This window comes from Scyliorhinus canicula, chromosome 15 (assembly GCF_902713615.1).
Source record: "Scyliorhinus canicula chromosome 15, sScyCan1.1, whole genome shotgun sequence".
In the NCBI taxonomy this organism is placed as follows: domain Eukaryota; kingdom Metazoa; phylum Chordata; class Chondrichthyes; order Carcharhiniformes; family Scyliorhinidae; genus Scyliorhinus; species Scyliorhinus canicula.
In genome coordinates, this window is record NC_052160.1 from 77872866 (window position 1) to 77893578 (window position 20713).

The window sequence follows — 20713 nt, forward strand, 5'->3', positions numbered from 1 at the left end:
TTCGCTTTGATGAAAAGCTTGGGTGTATCTGTGTTTTTTAGTTTCGTTTTAGTGTTGGAGCTGCAGCCAGCCAAAGAAGGTGTAATTTTGATCTCTCTGCCATCTAAAGACTATCTCTAGATCATTTGGTGAATTCATAGATACACACATACATAGATACATAGAAGATAGGAGCAGGCTTCCGGTGGCGGCTATGAAGGAGTAAGTTGCACACTTGGTGGCTCCCGCTCTGGTCGGACTTTTGGACCTTTCCCCAGGCTTTTTTCCGGTTTTAAACGGTGAATTTGAAGGCTGAAGCAATTGGGCACCGTTTCCACGCGGTGTGTGGAGAAAAGAACCAGAAGTGCACGAAATTGCAGAAATAGGAAGAGAGGCAAGAGCTGTGCTGAAGCTGCAGCAGGAGACAGCATGGCCGAGGACCGGACTCCTGGGGTGTCGGCGCAGCGATCAACGAAACAGATGATGCAGGTCATCCAGGACAGCTTTGCCAAGCAGAAACGGGACTGTCTGGACCCGATTAAAGAATCGATTGATCGGCTGGAGCACAGATTGGACGCCCAGGATTGGGCGATCCAGAAGGTTAAGAAGGTGCTGGCTGAGCAGGAGGAGCATCAAACAGCGGTGGAGCTGGAGGTGGGGACGCTGCAGGACCAGCAGAAAAAGCTTCTGGAGAAGGTGGAGGACCTACAGAATAGGCCCTGCCGGTAGAACTTAAGAATTGTCGGGCTCCCGGAGGGGGCTGAATGGGCGGATGCTGGGCATACGTAGCGGGTATGTTCGAAAAGCTGCTTGGAGGTGGACAAGGGTATAGAGCGCCTGTGAGGTAGCCGCGAGCGGGGGATCATCTGAGGGCAATGGTGGTGAGATTCTACAGGTTCCTGGACAAGGAATGTATTCTTCAGTGGGCCAAGCGAACGCGGAGCTGTAAGTGGGACATGAGTGTGGAGGTGGCTGGGGAAAGGGCAGGCTTAAACCAAGTTAAGTCAATCTTCTTCAATAAACAAGTGAAGTTTGGGCTGCTGTATCCGGCTCGTCTTTGGATCACATATGAGGACCAGCATCATTATTTGAGTCACCCGAAGATGCACTGGGACTTTGCTAAATGAAAAGGATTGGTGGGGGGCTCAGAACTCTCGAGCTTTGAGGCAACTTGTTGGCCTATATTGGGCCCCTTTCTTTTTTTAAATTTGTTTTTTCTCGTCTTATTTTTTTCTCTTCTGTTTCTGAGTTCTGTTTAAGAAGTGGGGGGGAAAGTTTTTTCGTTTTCGGGTTTTCTGTTCGGTGGATGTTGGCATGTTGTCTTTTACGGTGATGTGCACTTTTGTGGGGTGGAAACGTGCGTGTTTAAGTTTTGGTGGGTGGTGGTTCTTTTTGCAGCTGGGTGATTGTGTGTGGATTGTTGATGAGGGAATTTGTTTGTACGAGCGGGGGGGGGATGGGAGCGAGGGAACAATAGGTGGGAGACTTCTTGCCGCCAGGGGCGGCGGCCACCAAGCTAGCTGGGTGAGCTAGCTCATGGAAGCGCAGTGTGGGGTGTGCATATGTTTAGTTTACTATATGGGTTATGTTTTAGAGTAGTGTTGCTAGGGGGGGTGGGGGTGGGGGGTGGTTCTCCTGACCAGGGAGGGACTGTGAGGAGGTCGGTGGCGGGGGCCGCCGTGGAGTGGGCCGGAGGAGGTGCGGCGCAGGGGCTGGAGGCAGGCCCAAGAAAGGGGATGGCTGATTGGTGCAAGGGGGCACTTTGCCCCCCAACTAGACTGATCACCTGGAATGTTCGAGGGTTAAATGGGACGGTTAAGAGGGCACAGATGTTCGCGCATTTTAGGGGACTGAAGGCGGATGTGGTAATGTTGCAGGAGACGCACCTTAGCGTAGTGGACCAGGTTAGATTGAGGAAAGGCTGGGTCAGTCAGTGTTTCCATTCGGGGCTGGATACAAAGACTAGAGGGGTTGCGATCTTGATTAATAAGCGGGTAATATTTGAGGTGGGTAGAATGGTTTCGGATGTGGGGGGGTCGATATATTAGGGTTAGTGGTAAGCTGGAGGGGGTAACGGTAATGCTGGTTAATGTATCTGTGCCAAATTGGGATAACGTGGAATTTCTAAAGAGGATGTTAGGGAAGATACCGGACCTGGACTCGCACAAACTGATCATGGGAGGGGACTTTAATACAGTTATTGATCCGGGCCTGGATCGGTCATGCTCGAAAACGGGCAGAGTGCCAGCAATGGCAAAGGAACTGAAAGGGTTCATGGAGCAGATGGGGGGGTGGATCCATGGAGATTTAGGCAGCCGAGGGTAAAGGAGTTTTCCTTCTATTCCCACGTACATAAGGTATACACTTGGATCGGTTTCTTTGTCTTGGGTAGGGTGTTGCTGGCAGGGGTTGAGGACACAGGGTATTCAGTGATTATGATCTCAAACATGCTCCACACTGGGTTGACCTGCAGGTTAGTAAAGACAGCAATCAGCACCCGCAATAGAGGTTAGATGTAGGGTTTTTGGCGGACGAAGCGGTGTGCGAGAGGCTGAGGAAATGCATACAAAATTACCTGCAGGTAAGAACAAAGAACAAAGAAAATTACAGCACAGGAACAGGCCCTTCGGCCCTCCCAGCCTGTGCCGATCCAGAACCTTTATCTAAAACCGTTGCCTATTTTCCAAGGATCTACTTCTCTCTGTTCCCCACCCGTTCATATTAAATGATGCTATCATACCCACCTCTACCACCACCACCATCTGCGTAAAAAACTTTTCACGCACATCTCCCTTAAACTTTAAAGAACAAAGAAATGATACTATTTTACACTGCACCAGGGGGCGACACCGGGATACTCCCGCTGCTGTTTGCGCTGGCTATAGAGCTGCTGGCATTTGCTCTGAGGGCCTCAAGGGGCTGGTCCGGGGGGGGTTGGGGGGGTGGAGCACAGAGTCTCGCTGTATGCGGGGGAGGTCTCAGCAGCGAAGGTCTGGGAAGGGCTGAAGGCAGTGATGAGAGGAGAGCTAATCTCGATCTCGATCCGGGCTCACAGGGACAGGAAGAACAGGGCAGAGACGGACCAACTGGTAAAAGATTTTACAAGTCGACAGGAGGTACGCGGAGACTCCAGAGATAGGGCTTTTAAGGGAACGGCGGAGGCTACAAGCAGAGTTTGGCTTGTTAACCACAGGGAGGGCAGTGGAACAGCTCAGAAAGGTGAGGGGGGGGCAATTTACGAGCATGGTGAGAAAACCAGCAGGATGCTTGCACAGCAGCTCAGAAAGAGGGAGGCAGCTTGAGAAATAGGGAAAGTTATTGACGGGATTGGGAACTTGGGGACTCGGCAGGGGTGAATAACGCGTTTCGGGATTTCTACAGCAGGTTATACAGGTCGGAACCCCCTACGGGGCCGGAGGGGATGAGACACTTCCTGGAGGGGCAGACTTTCCCGAAGGTGGACGTGGAGCTGGTAGAAGGGCTGGGGGCCCCGACTGGGTTGGAAGAGATAGTGGAGGGCTTGAAGGCCATGCAGTCGGGTAAGGCCCCGGGACCGGACGAGTACCCAGCAGAATTCTACAAAACGTTCTCCGGGATATTGGGACCGGTGCTGATGAAGGTGTTTAATGAGGCAACGGAAAGGGGGGTTCTGCCCCAGACGATATCATAGGCCATGATTTTGCTTATCCTGAAGCGGGACAAGAACCCGGTGCTATGTGGGTCTTACAGGCCGATTTCCCTGTTAAACGTAGATGCCAAACTGCTGGCCAAAATTTTGTCCTCTAGGATTGAGGATTGTGTGCCGAACGTCATTGTGGAGGATCAGACTGGGTTCATTAAGGACAGGCAGCTGGTGGCCAATGTAAGAAGGCTGTTAAGGGCAGCACGGTAGTATTGTGGATAGCACAATTGCTTCACAGCTCCAGGGTCCCAGGTTCGATTCCGGCTTGGGTCACTGTCTGTGCGGAGTCTGCACATCCTCCCCGTGTGTGCGTGGGTTTCCTCCGGGTACTCCGATTTCCTCCCACAGTCCAAAGATGTGCAGGTTAGGTGGATTGGCCATGATAAATTGCCCTTATTGTACAGAATTGCCCTTAGTGTTGGGTGGGGTTACTGGGTTATGGGGATAGGGTGGAGGGTGGAGAGCACTCTTGATGGACTTGATGGACCGGTGCAGACTTGATGGGCCGAATGGCCTCCTTCTGCACTGTAAATTCTATGATAAACGTGAACATGATGCCCTCGGAGAGTAGGGAGGTGGAGGTAGTGGTTGCGATGGATGCGGAGAAAGCTTTTGACCGGGTTGAGTGGGATTATTTATGGGAGGTTCTGGAGCGGTTCGGATTTGGGAGGGGCTTTATTGACTGGGTCAGGTTGCTGTACCAGGCTCCTGTGGCAAGTGTACGGACTATTTTAGACTGCACCGGGGAGGAGACAGGGATGCCCCCTCTCCCCACTGCTGTTTGCTCTGGCTATAGAACCACTGGCAATTGCTCTGAGGGCCTCAAGGGGCTGGAAGGGGCTGTTCGGCGGGCGGGGGGGGAGAGCACAGAGTCTCGCTCCATGCCTAGGTATCCAAGTGGCACGGGATTGGGACCGGCTACATAAATTGAACTTGGCCCGGTTGGTGGATCAGATGAAGGAGGATATCCAGAGATGGGATGCGCTGCCGTTGTCTCTGACGGGTAGAGTTCAGACGGTTAAAATGACGGTCCTCCCGAGATTCCTATTTGTTTTTCAATGTCTCACCATCTTCATCCCATGGTCCTTTTTTAAGTTATAGCGGACTTTGTATGAGGAGGGCAAGTCCCCGCGAGTGAGGAGGGTAATGCTTGAGCGGATTTGGCGGGAGGGCAGGCCGGCGCTGCCGAACTTTAGCAATTATTACTGGGCGGCTAATATAGCCATGGTTAGGAAGTGCCAGGTGCGGGTGGGGGGGGGGGGGGGGGGGGGGGGGGGGGGGGGGGGGGTCGGCATGGGTGCGTAAATTCTATGATATCTATGATATAGGGATACAAGTACTGCGAGACTGGGGTAAGTTGCATAAGCTAAACTTGTTGGTTGGTGGAGCAAGTGAGGGACGAGTTCCAGAGATGGGATGCGCTCCCGCTGTCATTGACGGGAGAGTGTAGACGGTGAAGATGACGATTCTCCCGAGATTCTTGTTCATACTTCAGTGTCTCCCCATTTTTATTCCACGGTCGTTCTTTAAGAGGATAGATAAAATATCCTGGGATTTGTCTGGGCGGGAAAGTCCCCACGGGTGAGGAAAGCCATGCTTGAGAGGAACCGAGGGATGGGGGGCTGGTGTTGCCGAACTTCAGCAACTACAACTGGGCAGCTAACATAGCCATGGTAAGGAAATGGATGGTTGGGTACGGGGTCGGTTTGGGAGCGGATGGAGGCTGCTTCATGCAGGGGCACCAGTTTGTCGGCCTTGGTTACTCTGCCACTCCCGCCGGCACGATACTCCACCAGCCCAATAGTGGTGGCGGCTCTACGGATCTGAGCCAGTGGAGGAGATATATAGGGGAAGTGAGAGCATTGGTTTGGTCCCCAATCCTGCGGAAGCCCCGATTTGCCCCGGGGAATATGGTTCCAACTAGGCGGAGGGCAGGGATTGCAAGGATGGGTGATCAGTTCCTGGAAGGGAGCTTCTCGAGCATGAGGGTTTTGGAGGAGAAGTTCGGGCTGGCGAGAGGGGATGATTTCAGGTACTTGCAGGTGCGGAATTTCGTACACAGATTGGGACCATCCTTCCCACGCCTCCCACCAAGGGGGATTCAGGACAGGGTAGTTTCCAGAGGAGAGGTGGGAGAGGGGAGAATCTCCGACATTTATAAAGAACTAATGGGAGCAGAGGAGGCACAGACCAAAGAACTGAAGCTTAAGTGGGAGGAGGAGCTCGGAGGGGAGATAGAGTACGGCTTATGGGCAGACGCTTTGAGTAGGGTAAACACGACCACAACATAATAACATAAGAAGATAAGAACTAGGAGCAGGAGTAGTCCATCTGGCCCCTCGAGCCTGCTCCGCCATTCAATGAGATCATGGCTGATCTTTTGTGGACTCAGCTCCACTTTCCGGCCCGAACACCATAACCCTTAATCCCTTTATTCTTCAAAACACTATCTTTCTTTTCCTTAAAAACATGTAATGAAGGAGCCTCAACTGCTTCACTGGGCAAGGAATTCCATAGATTCACAACCCTTTGGGTGAAGAAGTTCCTCCTAAACTCAGTCCTAAATCTACTTCCCCTTATTTTGAGGCTATGTCCCCTAGTTCTGCTTTCACCCGCCAGTGGAAACAACCTGCCCGCATCTATCCTATCTATTCCCTTCATAATTTTAAATGTTTCTATAAGATCCCCCCTCATCCTTCTAAATTCCAACAAGTACAGTCCCAGTCTACTCAACCTCTCCTCATAATCCAACCGCTTCAACTCTAGGGTTAACCTAATGAATCTCCTCTGCACACCCTCCAGTGCCAATATGTCCTTTCTCAAGGAGACCAAAACTGAACACAATACTCCAGGTGTGGCCTCATTAACACCTTATACAATTGCAACATAACCTCCCTAGTCTTAAACTCCATATCTCGAGCAATGAAGAACAAATTCCATTTGCCTTCTTAATCACCTGTTGCACCTGTAAACCAACTTTCTGTGACTCATGCACCAGCACACCCAGGTCTCTCTGCACAGCGGCATGCTTTAATATTATATCGTTTAAATAATAATCCCGTTTGCTGTTATTCCTACCAAAATGGATAACCTCACATTTGTCAACATTGTATTCCATCTGCCAGACCCTAGTCCATTCACTTAACCTATCCAAATCCCTCTGCAGACTTCCAGTATCCTCTGCACTTTTCGCTTTACCACTTATCTTAGTGTCATCTGCAAACTTGGACACATTGCCCTTGGTCCCCAACTCCAAATCATCTATGTAAATTATGAACAATTGTGGGCCCAACACGGATCCCTGAGGGACACCACTAGCTACTGATTGCCAACCAGAGAAACACCCATTAATCCCCACTCTTTGCTTTCTATTAATTAACCAATCCTCTATCCATGCTACTACTTTACCCTAATGCCATGCATCTTTATCTTATGCAGCAACCTTTTGTGTGGCACCTTGTCAAAGGCTTTCTGGAAATCCAGATATACCACATCCATATCTACTGCACTGGTAATGTCCTCAAAAAATTCCACTAAATTAGTTAGGCATGACCTGCCCTTTATGAACCCATGCTGCGTCTGCCCAATGGGACAATTTTTATCCAGATGCTTCGCTATTTCTTCCTTGATGATAGATTCCAGCATCTTCCCTACTACCGAAGTTAAGCTCACTGGCCTATAATTTCCTGCTCTCTGCCTACCTCCTTTTTTAAACAGTGTTGTCACGTTTGCTAATTTCCAATCCACCGGGACCACCCCAGAGTCTAGTGAATTTTGGTAAATCATCATTAGTGCATCTGCAATTTCCCTAGCCATTTCTTTTAGCACTCTAGGATGCATTCCATCAGGGCCAGGAGACTTGTCTATCTTTAGCCCCATTAGCTTGCCCATCACTACCTCCTTAGTGATTACAATCCTCTCAAGGTCCTCACCTACCATAGCCTCATTTCTATCAGTCGCTGGCATTTTATTTGTGTCTTCCACGGTGAAGACCGACCCAAAAAACCTGTTCAGTTCCTCAGCCATTTCCTCATCTACCATTATTAAAACTCCCTTCTCATCCTCTAAAGGACCAATATTTACCTTAGCCACTCTTTTTTGTCTTATATATTTGTAAAAACTTTTACTGTCTGTTTTTATATTCTGAGCAAGTTTACTCTCATACTCTTTCTTACTCTTTATAGCTTTTTTAGTAGCTTTCTGTTGCCCCCTAAAGATTTCCCAGTCCTCTAGTCTCCCACCAATCTTTGCCACTTTATATGCTTTTTCCTTCAATTTGATACTCTCCCTTATTTCCTTAGATATCCATGGTCGATTTTCCCTCTTTCTACCGTCCTTCCTTTTTGTTGGTATAATGCTGAGCACTGTGAAAAATCGCTTGGAAGGTTCTCCACTGTTCCTCAACTGTTCCACCATAAAGTCTTTGCTCCCAGTCTACCTTAGCTAGTTCTTCTCTCATCCCATTGTAATCTCCTTTGTTTAAACACAAAACACTAGTATTTGATTTTACTTTCTCACCCTCCATCTGTATTTTAAATTCTACCATATTGTGATCGCTCCTTCCGAGAGGATCCCTAACTATGAGATCATGAATCAATCCTGTCTCATTACACAGGACAAGATCTAGGACCGCTTGTTCCCTCGTAGATTCCATTACATACTATTCTCGGAAACTATCGCAGATACATTCTATAAACTCCTCCTCAAGGTTGCCTTGACCGACCTGGTTAAACCAATCGACATGTAGATTAAAATCCCCCATGATAACTGCTGTACCATTTCTACATGCATCAGTTATTTCTTTGTTTATTGCCTGCCCCACCATAACGTTACTATTTGGTGGACGATAGGACTACTCCTATCAGTAACTTTTTCGCCTCACTATTCCTGATTTCCACCCAAATGGATTCAACCTTATCCTCCATAGCACCGATGTCATCCCTTACTATTGCCTGGGTGACATCCTTAAATAACAGAGCCACTCCAACTCCCTTACCATCCACTCTGTCCTTCCGAATAGTTTGATACCCTCGGATATTTAACTCCCAGTCGTGACCATCCTTTAACCATGTTTCAGTAATGGCCACTAAATCATAGTCATTCACGATGATTTGCGCCATCAACTCAGTCTGATCCAGTTCAAGGTTGTACATCGGGCCCACATGACGGTGGAGGACAAATGTGCTAGATGTGCCGAAGGACCAACGAACCATGTGCACATGTTCTGGGCGTGTCCTAAACTAAGGGACTACTGGTAGGGATTCGCGGATGTCTTGTCCTGGGTATTGAAAACTCGGGTAGCAATGAGTCCTTAGGTGGCAATTTTTGGGGTTTCGGAGGACCCGGGAGTCCAGGAGGAGAAAGATGCCAACGTCTTGGCCTTTGCTTCCCTGGTAGCCCGGCGACGAATACTGTTGGCATGGAGGGACTCAAAGCCTCCGAAGTCTGAAGTATGGCTTTCGGGCAAGGCGAGCTTTCTCGGGCAGGAGAAAATTAAGTTCGCCTTGAGAGGATCACTGTCAGGGTTCGCCCGGAGATGGCAGCCATTCGTTGACTTCTTCGTGGAGAATTAATCGTCAGCGGGGGGCGGGAAGGGAGGGGTTAAGGTAGCATACCGTAGGGAGTTGCTTATACAGATTCTTGCAAGAGGAGAGCCAATGCTTGCATTATGTCTTATTTGCTTTTTGTACACTATAATGTATAATGTTGCTGTTTTATATGTCAAAAATACCTCAATGAAATCGTTTATTTTTTTAAAAAGTGATAGGGAAACCTCAAGGAGTGATAAAACCAGTGCCCTTAATGCCCATTCCAGCATTTGAGGAACCTTTTACAAGGGTCCTAATTGATTGTGTAGGACCGCTTCCTAAACGAAAAGTGGGAATCAATATCTTTTGACTATAATGGATGTGTCTACTAGGTTTCCAGAGGCCATTCCAGTACATAATATTGCAGCTAAAAAGATTGTGGAGGAGTTACTTAAATTCTTTACTAGATATGGACTAGTAAAGCTTGTCATGGAGCCCACAAGGGAGCAGGCTATTCTGGACCTAGTGCTATGTAATGAACCAGACTTTATAAAAGATCTTAAAGTAAGGGAACACTTAGGAAGCAGCAATCATAATATGGTTGAGTTCAGTCTGCAGTTTGAAAGAGAGAAGGCAAAATCGGATGTAATGGTGTTACAGTTAAATAAAGGTTACGAGGGCATGAGAGAGGAACTGGCGAAAATCGACTGGAAGCAGAGACTAGTGGGGAAGACAGTAGAGCAAAAATGGCAGGAGTTTGTATGCATAATTGAGGACACTGTACAGAGGTTCATCCCCAAGAAAAGAAAGATTATCCGGGGAGGGATTAGACAGCCATGGCTGACAAAGGAGGTCAGGAAATGTATCAAAGAAAAAGAGAGATCCTATAAAGTGGCCAAAAGCACTGGGAAATCAGAAGATTGGGAAGGCTACAAAAACAAACAGAGGTTAACAAAGAGACAAATAAGGAAGGAGAGGATCAAATATGAAGGCAGGCTAGCCAGTGATATAAGAAATGATAGTAAAGGTTTCTTTCAATACATAAGAAACAAACGACAGGCCAAAGAAGACATTGGGCCAATTCAAACTGATTCTGGAAGGCTAGTGATGGGAGACGAGGAAATGGCTGGAGAACTTAATAAGTACTTTGCGTCTGTCTTCACAGTGGAAGACATGAGTAATATCCTAAAAATTATAAAGGGTCAGGGGGCTGAGTTGAGTATGGTTGCCATTACAAAAGAGATGGTGCTAAAAAAGCTAAAAGGTCTTAAAATTGACAAATCTCCTGGCCCCGATGGGCTACATCCTAGAGTTCTGAGGGAGGTGGCTGAAGAAATAGCGGAAGCGTTGGTTGAGATCTTTCAAAAATCACTGGAGTCAGGGAAAGTCCTGGACGATGGGAAGATCGCTGTTGTAACCCCCTTGTTCAAGAAAAGATCAAGACAAAAGATGGAAAATTATAGGCCAATTAGCCTAACCTCGGTTGTTGGTAAAATTCTAGAATCGATCGTTAAGGATGAGATTTCTAAATTCTTGGAAGAGCAGGGTCGGATTAGAACAAGTCAACATGGATTTAGTAAGGGGAGGTCGTGCCTGACGAACCTGTTAGAATTCTTTGAGGAGGTGACAAGTAGGTTAGACCAGGGAAACCCAGTGGATGTGGTCTATCTGGATTTCCAAAAGGCCTTTGATAAGGTGCCACACAGGAGGCTGCTGAGTAAGGTGAGGGCCCATGGTGTTCGAGGTGAGCTACTGGCATGGGTTGAGGATTGGCTGTCTGACAGAAGGCAGAGAGTTGGGATAAAAGGTTATTTTTCGGAATGGCAGCCGGTGACCAGCGGTGTCCCACAGGGTTCAGTGTTGGGGCCGCAGCTGTTCACCATATATATTAATGATCTGGATGAAGGGACTGGGGGCATTCTAGCGAAGTTTGCCGATGATACGAAGTTAGGTGGTCAGGCAGGTAGTGCTGAGGAAGTGGGGAGGCTGCAGAAGGATCTAGACAGTTTGGGAGAGTGGTGCAGGAAATGGCTGATGCAATTCAACGTGAGAAAATGTGAGGTCTTGCACTTTGGAAAAAAGAATCCAAGCATAGACTACTTTCTAAACGGTGAGAAAATTCATAATGCCAAAGTACAAAGGGATCTGGGAGTGCTAGTCGAGGATTCCCTAAAGGTAAACATGCAGGTTGAATCCGTGATTAAGAAAGCGAATGCAATGTTGTCATTTATCTCAAGAGGGTTGGAATATAAAAGCAGCGATGTGCTACTGAGCCTTTATAAGGCTCTGGTTAGGCCCCATTTGGAGTACTGTGTCCAGTTTTGGGCCCCACATCTCAGGAAGGACATACTGGCACTGGAGCGTGTCCAGCGGAGATTCACACGGATGATCCCTGGAATGGAAGGTCTAACATATGAGGAACGGCTGAGGATCCTGGGATTGTATTCATTGGAGTTTAGAAGGTTAAGGGGAGATCTAATAGAAACTTACAAGATAATACATGGCTTAGAAAGGGTGGACGCAAAGAAACTGTTTCCGTTAGGCGAGGAGACGAGGACCCGTGGGCACAGCCTTAGAATTAGAGGGGGTAAATTCAGAACAGAAATGCGGAGACATTTCTTCAGCCAGAGAGTGGTGGGCCTGTGGAATTCATTGCCGCGGAGTGCAGTGGAGGCCGGGACGCTAAATGGCTTCAAGGCAGAGATAGATAAATTCTTGATGTCGCGAGGAATTAAGGGCTACGGGGAGAATGCTGGTAGGTGGAGTTGAAATGCCCATCAGCCATGATTGAATGGCGGAGTGGACTCGATGGGCCGAATGGCCTTACTTCCACTCCTCTGTCTTATGGTCTTATGGTCTTATGGACTACCTGCAGAAATACAATCGGATCAAGGATCGAATTTTACCCCGAGGGTATTCAAAGAAGTTATGGATACCTTAGGAATAAAACAATTTAAGTCAAATGCGCACCATCCAGAATCGCAGGGAGCGTTAGAAAGGTGGCATCAGGCACTAAAGGCAACGCTGAGGGCTTATTGTCACCATTATCCAGAGGATTGGGATAAAGGGATTCTATTCAAACTGTTTGCAATTAGGGATGAACCTAATGAGTCAACCAAATTCAGTCCTTTTGAACTAATTTTTGGTCATGAGGGAAGAGTACCACTTAAATTGATTAAGGAAAAATTGGTGAGTGAGAAATCGGAAATTACATTATTGGATTACGTGTCAAATTATAGGGAACGATTAAATAGAGAAGGTGAATTGGCCAGACAACATTTAAAAGTTGCACAAAATGTGATGAAACGGGTAGCGGACAAGAAATCCAAAGTTTGTAGTTTTGCCATTGGAGATAAAGTTTTAGTGTTGTTACCAGTGGTAGGTGAACCTTTAAAAGCTAGGTTTTGTGGACCTTCTCAGATTGAAAGGAAATTAAGTGAGATGAATTATGTGGTAAAAACACCAGATAGAAGGAAGACTCACCGAGTGTGTCATGTGAATATGCTTAAAAGGTACTTTGAAAGGAAAGAAGAGGAAATGGAGGAGGTTTTAATGATTCTAAATCAAAGTGAAAAACCAAATCCAGATCACTGTGAATTTGACATACCTCAAATTAAATTGGAAAATGAGGATGTTCTTAAAAATTGGGGTAAATTGTTGAGTTACCTTCCAGAGGAAAAAGGAACTGACCTGAAAGAGTTATTGATATCACGTGGGCAAGTTTGTGGAGATAAATTGGGAAGTACTAAAATGGCTATACATGATGTAGATGTGGGAAATGCTGTTCCAATCAAACAACATCCATACAGACTTAACCCTTTAAAATTGGCACAAGTTAACAAAGAGTTTGAGAGTATGCTTAAAAATGGCATAATTGAAATGGGTTGCATCCAATGGAGCTCACCCATCGTGATGGTACCATAACGAGACGGTACCCAACGGTTGTGTGTGGACTATAGAAAGGTTAATGCAATTAAAAGAATGGACTCTTATCCTATCCCACATTTGGAGCATTGCATTGATAAAGTGGGACAATCAGCTTTTATTTCTAAATTGGATTTACTTAAAGGTTACTGGCAGGTACCTTTATCCAGAAGGGTGAAGGAGATTTCAGCTATTGAGACTCCAGATGGCATATACAAATTCAATGTTAAGCCATTTGGCATAAAAACGCTCCAGCCACATTTCAACGGTTAACGAACAAAGTCGTTTCAGGATTACCCAATTGTGCAGTATACATCAACAATCTGGTAATTTTCAGCCAGACATGGAAAGAACATTTAAAACATCTGATGGAGTTATTCGATCGACTTCAGGAGGCGGGTTTGGTGATAAACCTAGCCAAAAGTGAATTTGGAAAAGCCCAAGCCACTTTCCTTGAGGGGTTTCCGATACCCTTTAGACAAAGGGAAATAATGTGATTACTTGGCATGCGTGGATTTGATCGAACATTGGTGAAACATTTTTGTAGCATGGTTCCTCCACTGATGTACTTGCTGAAGAAACATTGAAAATTTCAGTGGACAGCAGACTTTCAACAGGCATTTGACTGCCTGAAAGCTGTGATAACCAATGCTCATGTGTTGGAGAATTACAAGGGACTCTGTGATCAGATTGAACTAAAGTATATGACTTTAAAGAGAAATGCCGAGGCGTAGAGAAATGGACGGATCGTGCAAGGACCTTCTCGTTCAAAGAGACTCAATTGAGAAGGATTTCAGTTGGAGGAAGAAGAACAAAAGAAAAATGGACTTTATTATACCTGTTTGCGTGTGTTGTTTTGTTTTAACCAAAAAAGTATATTTACTGTGTGCATTCCTTAAAGGATAGTGAAAAGATTAAAAATAAAACCATCTTGGAGTGGATGGTTTATTTTTTTTCTTGGGGGGAGGTGTCATGTCAGAATACCTTTAAGAAATGGGTGTTTACAAATGGGTATGTATATAAATATCTGTAGTGAGAGTGCCTTTAAGAAATGGGTGTTTACAAATGGGTATGTATATAAATATCTGTAGTGAGAGTACCTTTAAGAAATGGGTGTTTATTACTGCAGTGATGTTAGAGTGGGTGGAGCTGGGCTGTCTGTCAGCTTTGTACTTTCGTTTTAGGCTGTTTGCTCAGGGTGTGTTTTAGTTTCGTTTTCAGAATTGGATAGCTGCAGTCACGGCCAGAAGGTGAATGGGTCTCTCTCTCTGTAATCTAAAGACTGTAAATCGATCCTGGTGACTTAAAACTACTAACAGTAGTGACTTTATCCTGGTGTGCTTCTGGTAAAAAGGTGCTTTAAGTCTTATGGATGTTAAAAGGAAGCTTAAAGGATTACTTAGTGTTGTATTCTTTGGGGGCTGCATTTGAATTAATGATTGTTAAGATGCTCACTGTTTGTTTTAAAAAGGTTAACTTGAATTCATAGAATAAACATTGTTTTGCTTAAACAAATACTTTTCCATTTCTGCTGCACCACACCTGAAGAGTGGGCCATGTGCTCCCCATACCACAATCTATTAAAAGTTGTGGGTCAGGTGAACTCCATGATACACTTTGGGGTTCTCTAAACCCTGGCCCATAACAAGGACAAGGCCAGCAGCGCGAGTTCAATTCCCACACCAGCTTACCCGAACAGGCGCCGGAATGTGGCGACTAGGGGCTTTTCACAGTAACCTCATACTTGTGACAATAAAAGATTATTATTATTATTAAGAGGACAGCCAGGGAATTTATTCCTCATTTAACTGCACATTGTTAACTACACTCAGAATTGCTGGTGGAATATATGCTTATGGTCTAAATCTCCCCCACAATCAGCTGGTGGGAGTGCAAATACGGACAGCTCCTAATAGCCTCTTCATGAATCCGCATTGTCCCAATTAGGCACATACACATTCACCAACACCACACACTGTCACAAACCTACCTCCCCCCCCCCCCCCCCCCCCACCCTCCCCCCCCCCCCCCCCCCCCCGGATCCCACCACCTCCCTGGCCCCCATAACTCCCATTTTCTTCATCAGAAGTATGGCGACCCTCCATGACTTTGACTCAAACCCTGAGTGGAACACTTGCCCCACCTACCTCTTCCTCAACCTCACCTGATCTTTCAACCAGAGGTGCTTCTCCTGCAGGAAGATCACCAATGCCCTTGAACTTTTCAAGTGCGTGGATACTCGGGACCGCTTAAGCGGCTCATTAAGTCCATGGACATTCCATGTCACAATTCTCACCAGAGGCTTCCGTCTCCCCTCCCCACTAGAGTCCACCATCCATACCCTTCGGCTCCACCTCCCATCCACACTGTGAATCAAGCTCATTCAAGATGGCCCTCCCACCCTGTCCATGACCAAACTCACCCTCCATAACTGCGATATCGCACCCCCCCCCACCCCAAGCCCCCTCCCTCCCCCCCACTTCTCCCACACTGGCTAACCACCACAGCTCCCCACCCTACTTCACTTCCATTCACTAGCATTTCTTGCTAGCATGGCGACTCCCATCTGAAGGCCCCAACCCAAAACCATCCCCACCCCCTCTACCCATCCCATGTGTACCCTCCCCTTCATTGCTTCTCTCCAGCCCTCCTCCATGGACCTTCCCCCTGTACCCCGCACCCAATCCAACACGAGAAACGTCACCTCAAAATAGCCCCATTCGGAGCACTCTCAAGCCACCCTGAGGCAAAGGCCAAGAGCGAGGGAGCCAGCGCGGGTGGTGATTGTGCGTATATACAAGTTCCAGGACAAGGAAAAGATTCTGAGGTGGGCCAGGGCGCAGCGGGATTGCAATTAGCAAGGAAACTGAATCCGGATTTATCAGGACATTGGTGGCGAGAAAGTGCAAACTCCACACAGTTAGTCACCCAAGGCCAGAATTGAACTCGGACGCCTGGTGCTGTGAGGCAGCAGTGCTAATGGTGCACAAGGGCCTGAGGATGAGCCGTATCCTGTCTGGTGGATATCCTGTTGCCTCCTTTTGTTGATTTGACAACCTGTTCTTTTCTGCATTGGTGAGTGCTCAGCAGGCGCCGAGAAAGAATGGGGCCTGGGTTGGATCCTGATCCTGCAGTTCTAGTTCTTCCCTCCTTCCTTTTGCCCTTTGGGAGGCCCTGAAGGTTTGATCACAATCCAAACTTGCTATTGTTGATCCTCTCTCCATAATTGTATGTAATGACTTTGGTTCTGCCCAGGGCCTGGATTGGGGTGAAGTTGCATTGTGTGGTTTGCATCTAACTCCCCTTAGAATTTTCTTTTCTTTTTGTACAGGTGGGTATGATGAATCCATCGTTGGTTTCTACATGTGTGCAGATGGGTCTGATATCCAAAGGGAGGAGTTGTTGCCTTTGGCGCTGCTGGAGTTGAGCGAAATGTACGTTGGTGTGTACCCGATTATCGTGCGGAAAGTTTATCCTGATTTCTCGTGATTCCCCGCTGGGTCACTGTCTGTGTGGAGTCTGCACGTGCTCCCCGTGTCTGCGTGGGTTTCCTCCGGGTGCTCCGGTTTCCTCCCACAGTCCAAAGACGTGCAGGTTAGGCGGATTGGCCATGATAAATTGCCCTTAGTGACCAAAAAGGTTAGGAGGGGTTATTGGGTGATGGGGATAGGGTGGAAGTGAGGGCTTAAGTGGGTTGGTGCAGACTCGATGGGCCGAATGGCCTCCTTCGGCACTGTATGTTCTATGATTGCAGGCTTGTGCCGCATGGGAGGATGTGCACCGTGCTACCATGTTTTCATGGCCTCATCCTGTTACCCCCTCGGTCTCTGGTGGAGCTGTATACGTATCCAGTTCTGCCTAATGATTGCATCCAGCCAGCTGTGATGCTGTTCTCCTGTTTCACTCTGTACTCGTACATGTTGAACCGTTTTTTCCTTTTTGCTCATGCCAATGTACTATTTTGCAATTTTGTTGCATTATTCTCCAAAATTTAAAACCTTACTAAATATACTTTTTTTTAAAAACCAAAGTGTGAATATTCTGTGGGAATAAACAGACCATTCATCACTGACAATTATGGGACTTACCCGACAAAAACAATCACAAAATCCAGTACATTCCAGAAGTTACGGAGATAGGCATCTGGATGAAATAGGAATCCATACACAATGATTTTCAAGATCGCTTCAATTGTGAATATGATCAGGAAGATATACTCGACCTTTTCCTATCACGAGACAGAAAATGAGAAAGTGATTCAGCTGGTGCTGGAATCCAGACAATCCAAGCTGAGACAATGATTAGTTGACAAACCCATCAACAACGCTCTTGTGAGTCAATAGATTGAGAACGGCTACCCGGTGGAGCCAGGCCAAAGGGTCAGTCAGTGAGCACATTCATGGGGCATAAGATGGAGCAGGGGAAGGTGGAAGGCAGAAGCCGGAGAGGGGGGCAGGGCGGAGAGGGGGGCAAGGCGGAGAGGGGGCAAGGCAGAGAGGGCAGCAACGTGGAAAGGGCGGCAAGGTGGAGAGGGAGGCAAGGTGGAAAGGGGGGCAGGGCGGAGAGGAGGGCAAGGCGGAGAGGGGGTCAAGGCGGAGAGGGGGTCAAGGTGGAGAGAAGGTCAAGGTGGAGAGGGGGTCAAGGCGGAGAGGGGGTCAAGGTGGAGAGGGGGTCAAGGCGGAGAGGGGGTCAAGGCGGAGAGGGGGTCAAGGTGGAGTGGGGGTCAAGGCAGAGAGAGGTGCAAAGCGGAGTGGGGGGCAAAGCGGAGAGCGGGCCAATGAGAAGAGAGCGGGCCAAGGTGGAGAGTGGCACAAGGCAGAGAGGGGGTCAAGGCGGAGAGGGGACAAGGTGGAGAGGAGGACAAGGCGGAGAGGGGGACAAGGCAGTGAGGGTGTCAAGGCAGAGACGGGGCAAGGCAGAGAGGGGGCAAGGCAGAGAGGGGGTCAAGGCGGAGAGGGGACAAGGAGGAGAGGGGGTCAAGGTGGAGAGGGGGTCACGGTGGAGAGGGGGCAAGGCAGAGAGAGGGACAAGGCGGAGAGGGGGACAAGGCAGAGAGGGGGTCAAGGTGGAGAGGGAGACAAGGCGGAGAGGGGGCCAAGGTGGAGAGGGGGACAAGGCGGAGTGGGGGACAAGGCAGAGAGGGGGTCAAGGCAGAGAGGGGGCCAAGGCGGAGAGGGGGCCAAGGCAGAGAGGGGGCCAAGGCAGAGAGGGGGGCCAAGGCGGAGAGGGGGCCAAGGCAGAGAGGGAGCCAAGGCGGAGAGGGAGTCAAGGCGGAGAGGGGGCCAAGGCGGAGAGGGGGCCAAGGCGGAGAGGGGGCCAAGGCGGAGAGGGAGTCAAGGCGGAGAGGGGGCCAAGGCGGAGAGGGGGCCAAGGCGGAGAGGGAGTCAAGGCGGAGAGGGGGCCAAGACGGAGAAGGGGACAAGGCGGAGAGGGGGACAAGGCGGAGAGGGGGACAAGGCGGAGAAGGGGACAAGGCGGAGAGGGGGACAAGGCAGAGAGGGGGACAAGGCGGAGAGGGGGACAAGGCAGAGAGGGGGACAAGGCGGAGAGGGAGACAAGGCAGAGAGGGGGCCAAGGCGGAGAGGGGGACAAGGCAGAGAGGGGGTCAAGGCGGAGAAGGGGACAAGGCGGAGAGGGGGACAAGGCGGAGAGGGAGACAAGGCGGAGAGGGGGCCAAGGCGAGAGGGGGCCAAGGCGGAGAGGGGGCCAATGCAGAGAGGGGGACAAGGCAGAGAGGGGGCCAAGGCGGAGAGGGGGCCAAGGCAGAAAGGGCATCAAGATGGAGAGGGGGGCAAGGCAGAGAGAGGGGCAAGGCGGAGAGGGGGGCTAGGCAGAGAACGGGCCAATGCGGAGAGAGGGGCAAGGCAGAGTGGGGGACAAAGAGGAGAGCGGGCCAAGGCGGAGAGAGCGGGCCAAGGCGTAGAGCGACTCAAGGCAGAGATGGAGTCAAGACGGAGGGGGGGTCAAGACAGAGAAGGGGCCAAGGCGGAGAGGGGGCCAAGGCGGGGAGCAGGCCAAGGCGAAGAGAGCGGCAAGGCGGAGAGAGCGGCAAAGCGGAAAGGCCGTCAAGACGGAGAGGGGGGCAAAACGGATGTGCGGGTCAAGACGGAGAGGGGGGCAAGGCGGAGAGGGGGTCAAGGCAGAGAGGGGGCAAGGCGGAGAGGGGCCCAAGGCGGAGAGGGGCCCAAGGCGGAGTGGAGGGCAAGGTGAAGAGGGGGCCAAGGTGGAAAGGGGGCCAAGGCGGAGAGGGGGGAAAAGTGGAGAGGGGGGGAAAGTAGAGCGGTGGAAGGCAGGAAAGGGGGAATGGAGAGGGTGAATGTGGAGGTGGGGTTGGGGAGTGGAGAGGGGGCTGTGGATGGCTCTGTTAGATCTATGTTTTGGATTTATCGAGGATGAAATAACAAAGCATTTGGAAAGCAGGGACAGGATCGGTCCAAGTCAGCATGATTCACGAAAGGGAAATCATGTTTGACAAATTTTCTGGAATATTTTGAGGATGTGACCAGTAGAGTGGACAAGGGTGAACCAGTGGATGATATATACCTGGACTTTCAAAAGGATTTTGACAAGATCCCACACATGAGATCAGCCATGGTCATATTGAATGCTGGTGCAGACTCGAAGGGCCGAATGGCCCACTCCTGCACCTATTTTCTATGTTTCTATGAGAGACACTGAAAAACATCAAAGGGCAGGTGGTAACACTGGGATGTTGCCAGCTGGTTAAGCAGCTCGAATTGATTTCAGATTTAAGTTTTACATTAATTGTGTTTCATCATATGGACATTAACGGATCATTCCCATGAATCCTGAAGAACAGACACGGGCCAAAATTGTGCTTGTGATGTATAACACCATAAATTTTTTAAAACTGGGTAAAGATTCGCTCCACTTCTCTCCAGTTGACTTTCCAAATTAAAACTGGAGTTAGGTTTGAATGTGGGAGGAAAGACCCCTCGAGGACTGTCCTAGTCTTTTTTTCCATCAAACTATTTTGCACAGCTTCCCTCATGGCACAGGGTGGTTAGCTGAGATACAGGAAACATCCGGGTGGAAGGTATGTGCAGAAACCTCATCACTCCCCTGCTCATTTCTCAGGAATAATCTTCTGGACACACAAACAACCTACTTACCAACTTGAAATTCATGGAATTGGTGTCATCTTCTGGAAGAGGCAAGAACACAGCCAGAGCCACACAATTGGCAAAGATGGTAATTAAGATGATAATTTCGAATGGTCTGTCAATTGTGTTAAGGACATCCCACTAACACAAGATCCCATCAAACAATCCCAGGGCCTGCATAGAACAGAGTTGGATACGGAGTAAGACTCACTCAAAGCAATGCAGAGTGACCATCTGAGGGCATCGACCTCGGAAAATGGGGAGGTGCCAAGACCATTGGAGACGCATAATGCAGAGGCCGCTGGAACTCACTCCAGCGGTCTCTCCATTCCATGGAGTCCTCCAGGGTCCCATGGAGTCCTCCAGGATCCCATGGGAACCATCAGGGAGGAGGAAGCATTGGAGGCCAACACAGGGCCTGCCACCGAGACAACAATGGCGGTCTAAAGTTATCCCGAATCCCCCCCTCCCACCCC

The 20713-nt window shown here is 48.8% G+C and overlaps 1 protein-coding gene across 1 annotated transcript in view; it reads right to left on the reverse strand.

Annotated features, from left to right (window-relative positions):
* Positions 1–20346, reverse strand: part of LOC119978247 (voltage-dependent L-type calcium channel subunit alpha-1S-like) — a 642412-nt gene extending 622066 nt beyond the window's left edge. Inside the window, 2 exon segments of the mRNA XM_038819727.1 lie at positions 17202–17341; positions 20247–20346. Coding sequence (XP_038675655.1) covers positions 17202–17341; positions 20247–20261 — 155 coding nt within the window. The 5' untranslated portion in view covers positions 20262–20346.
* Positions 20347–20713: the final 367 nt, after the last annotated feature.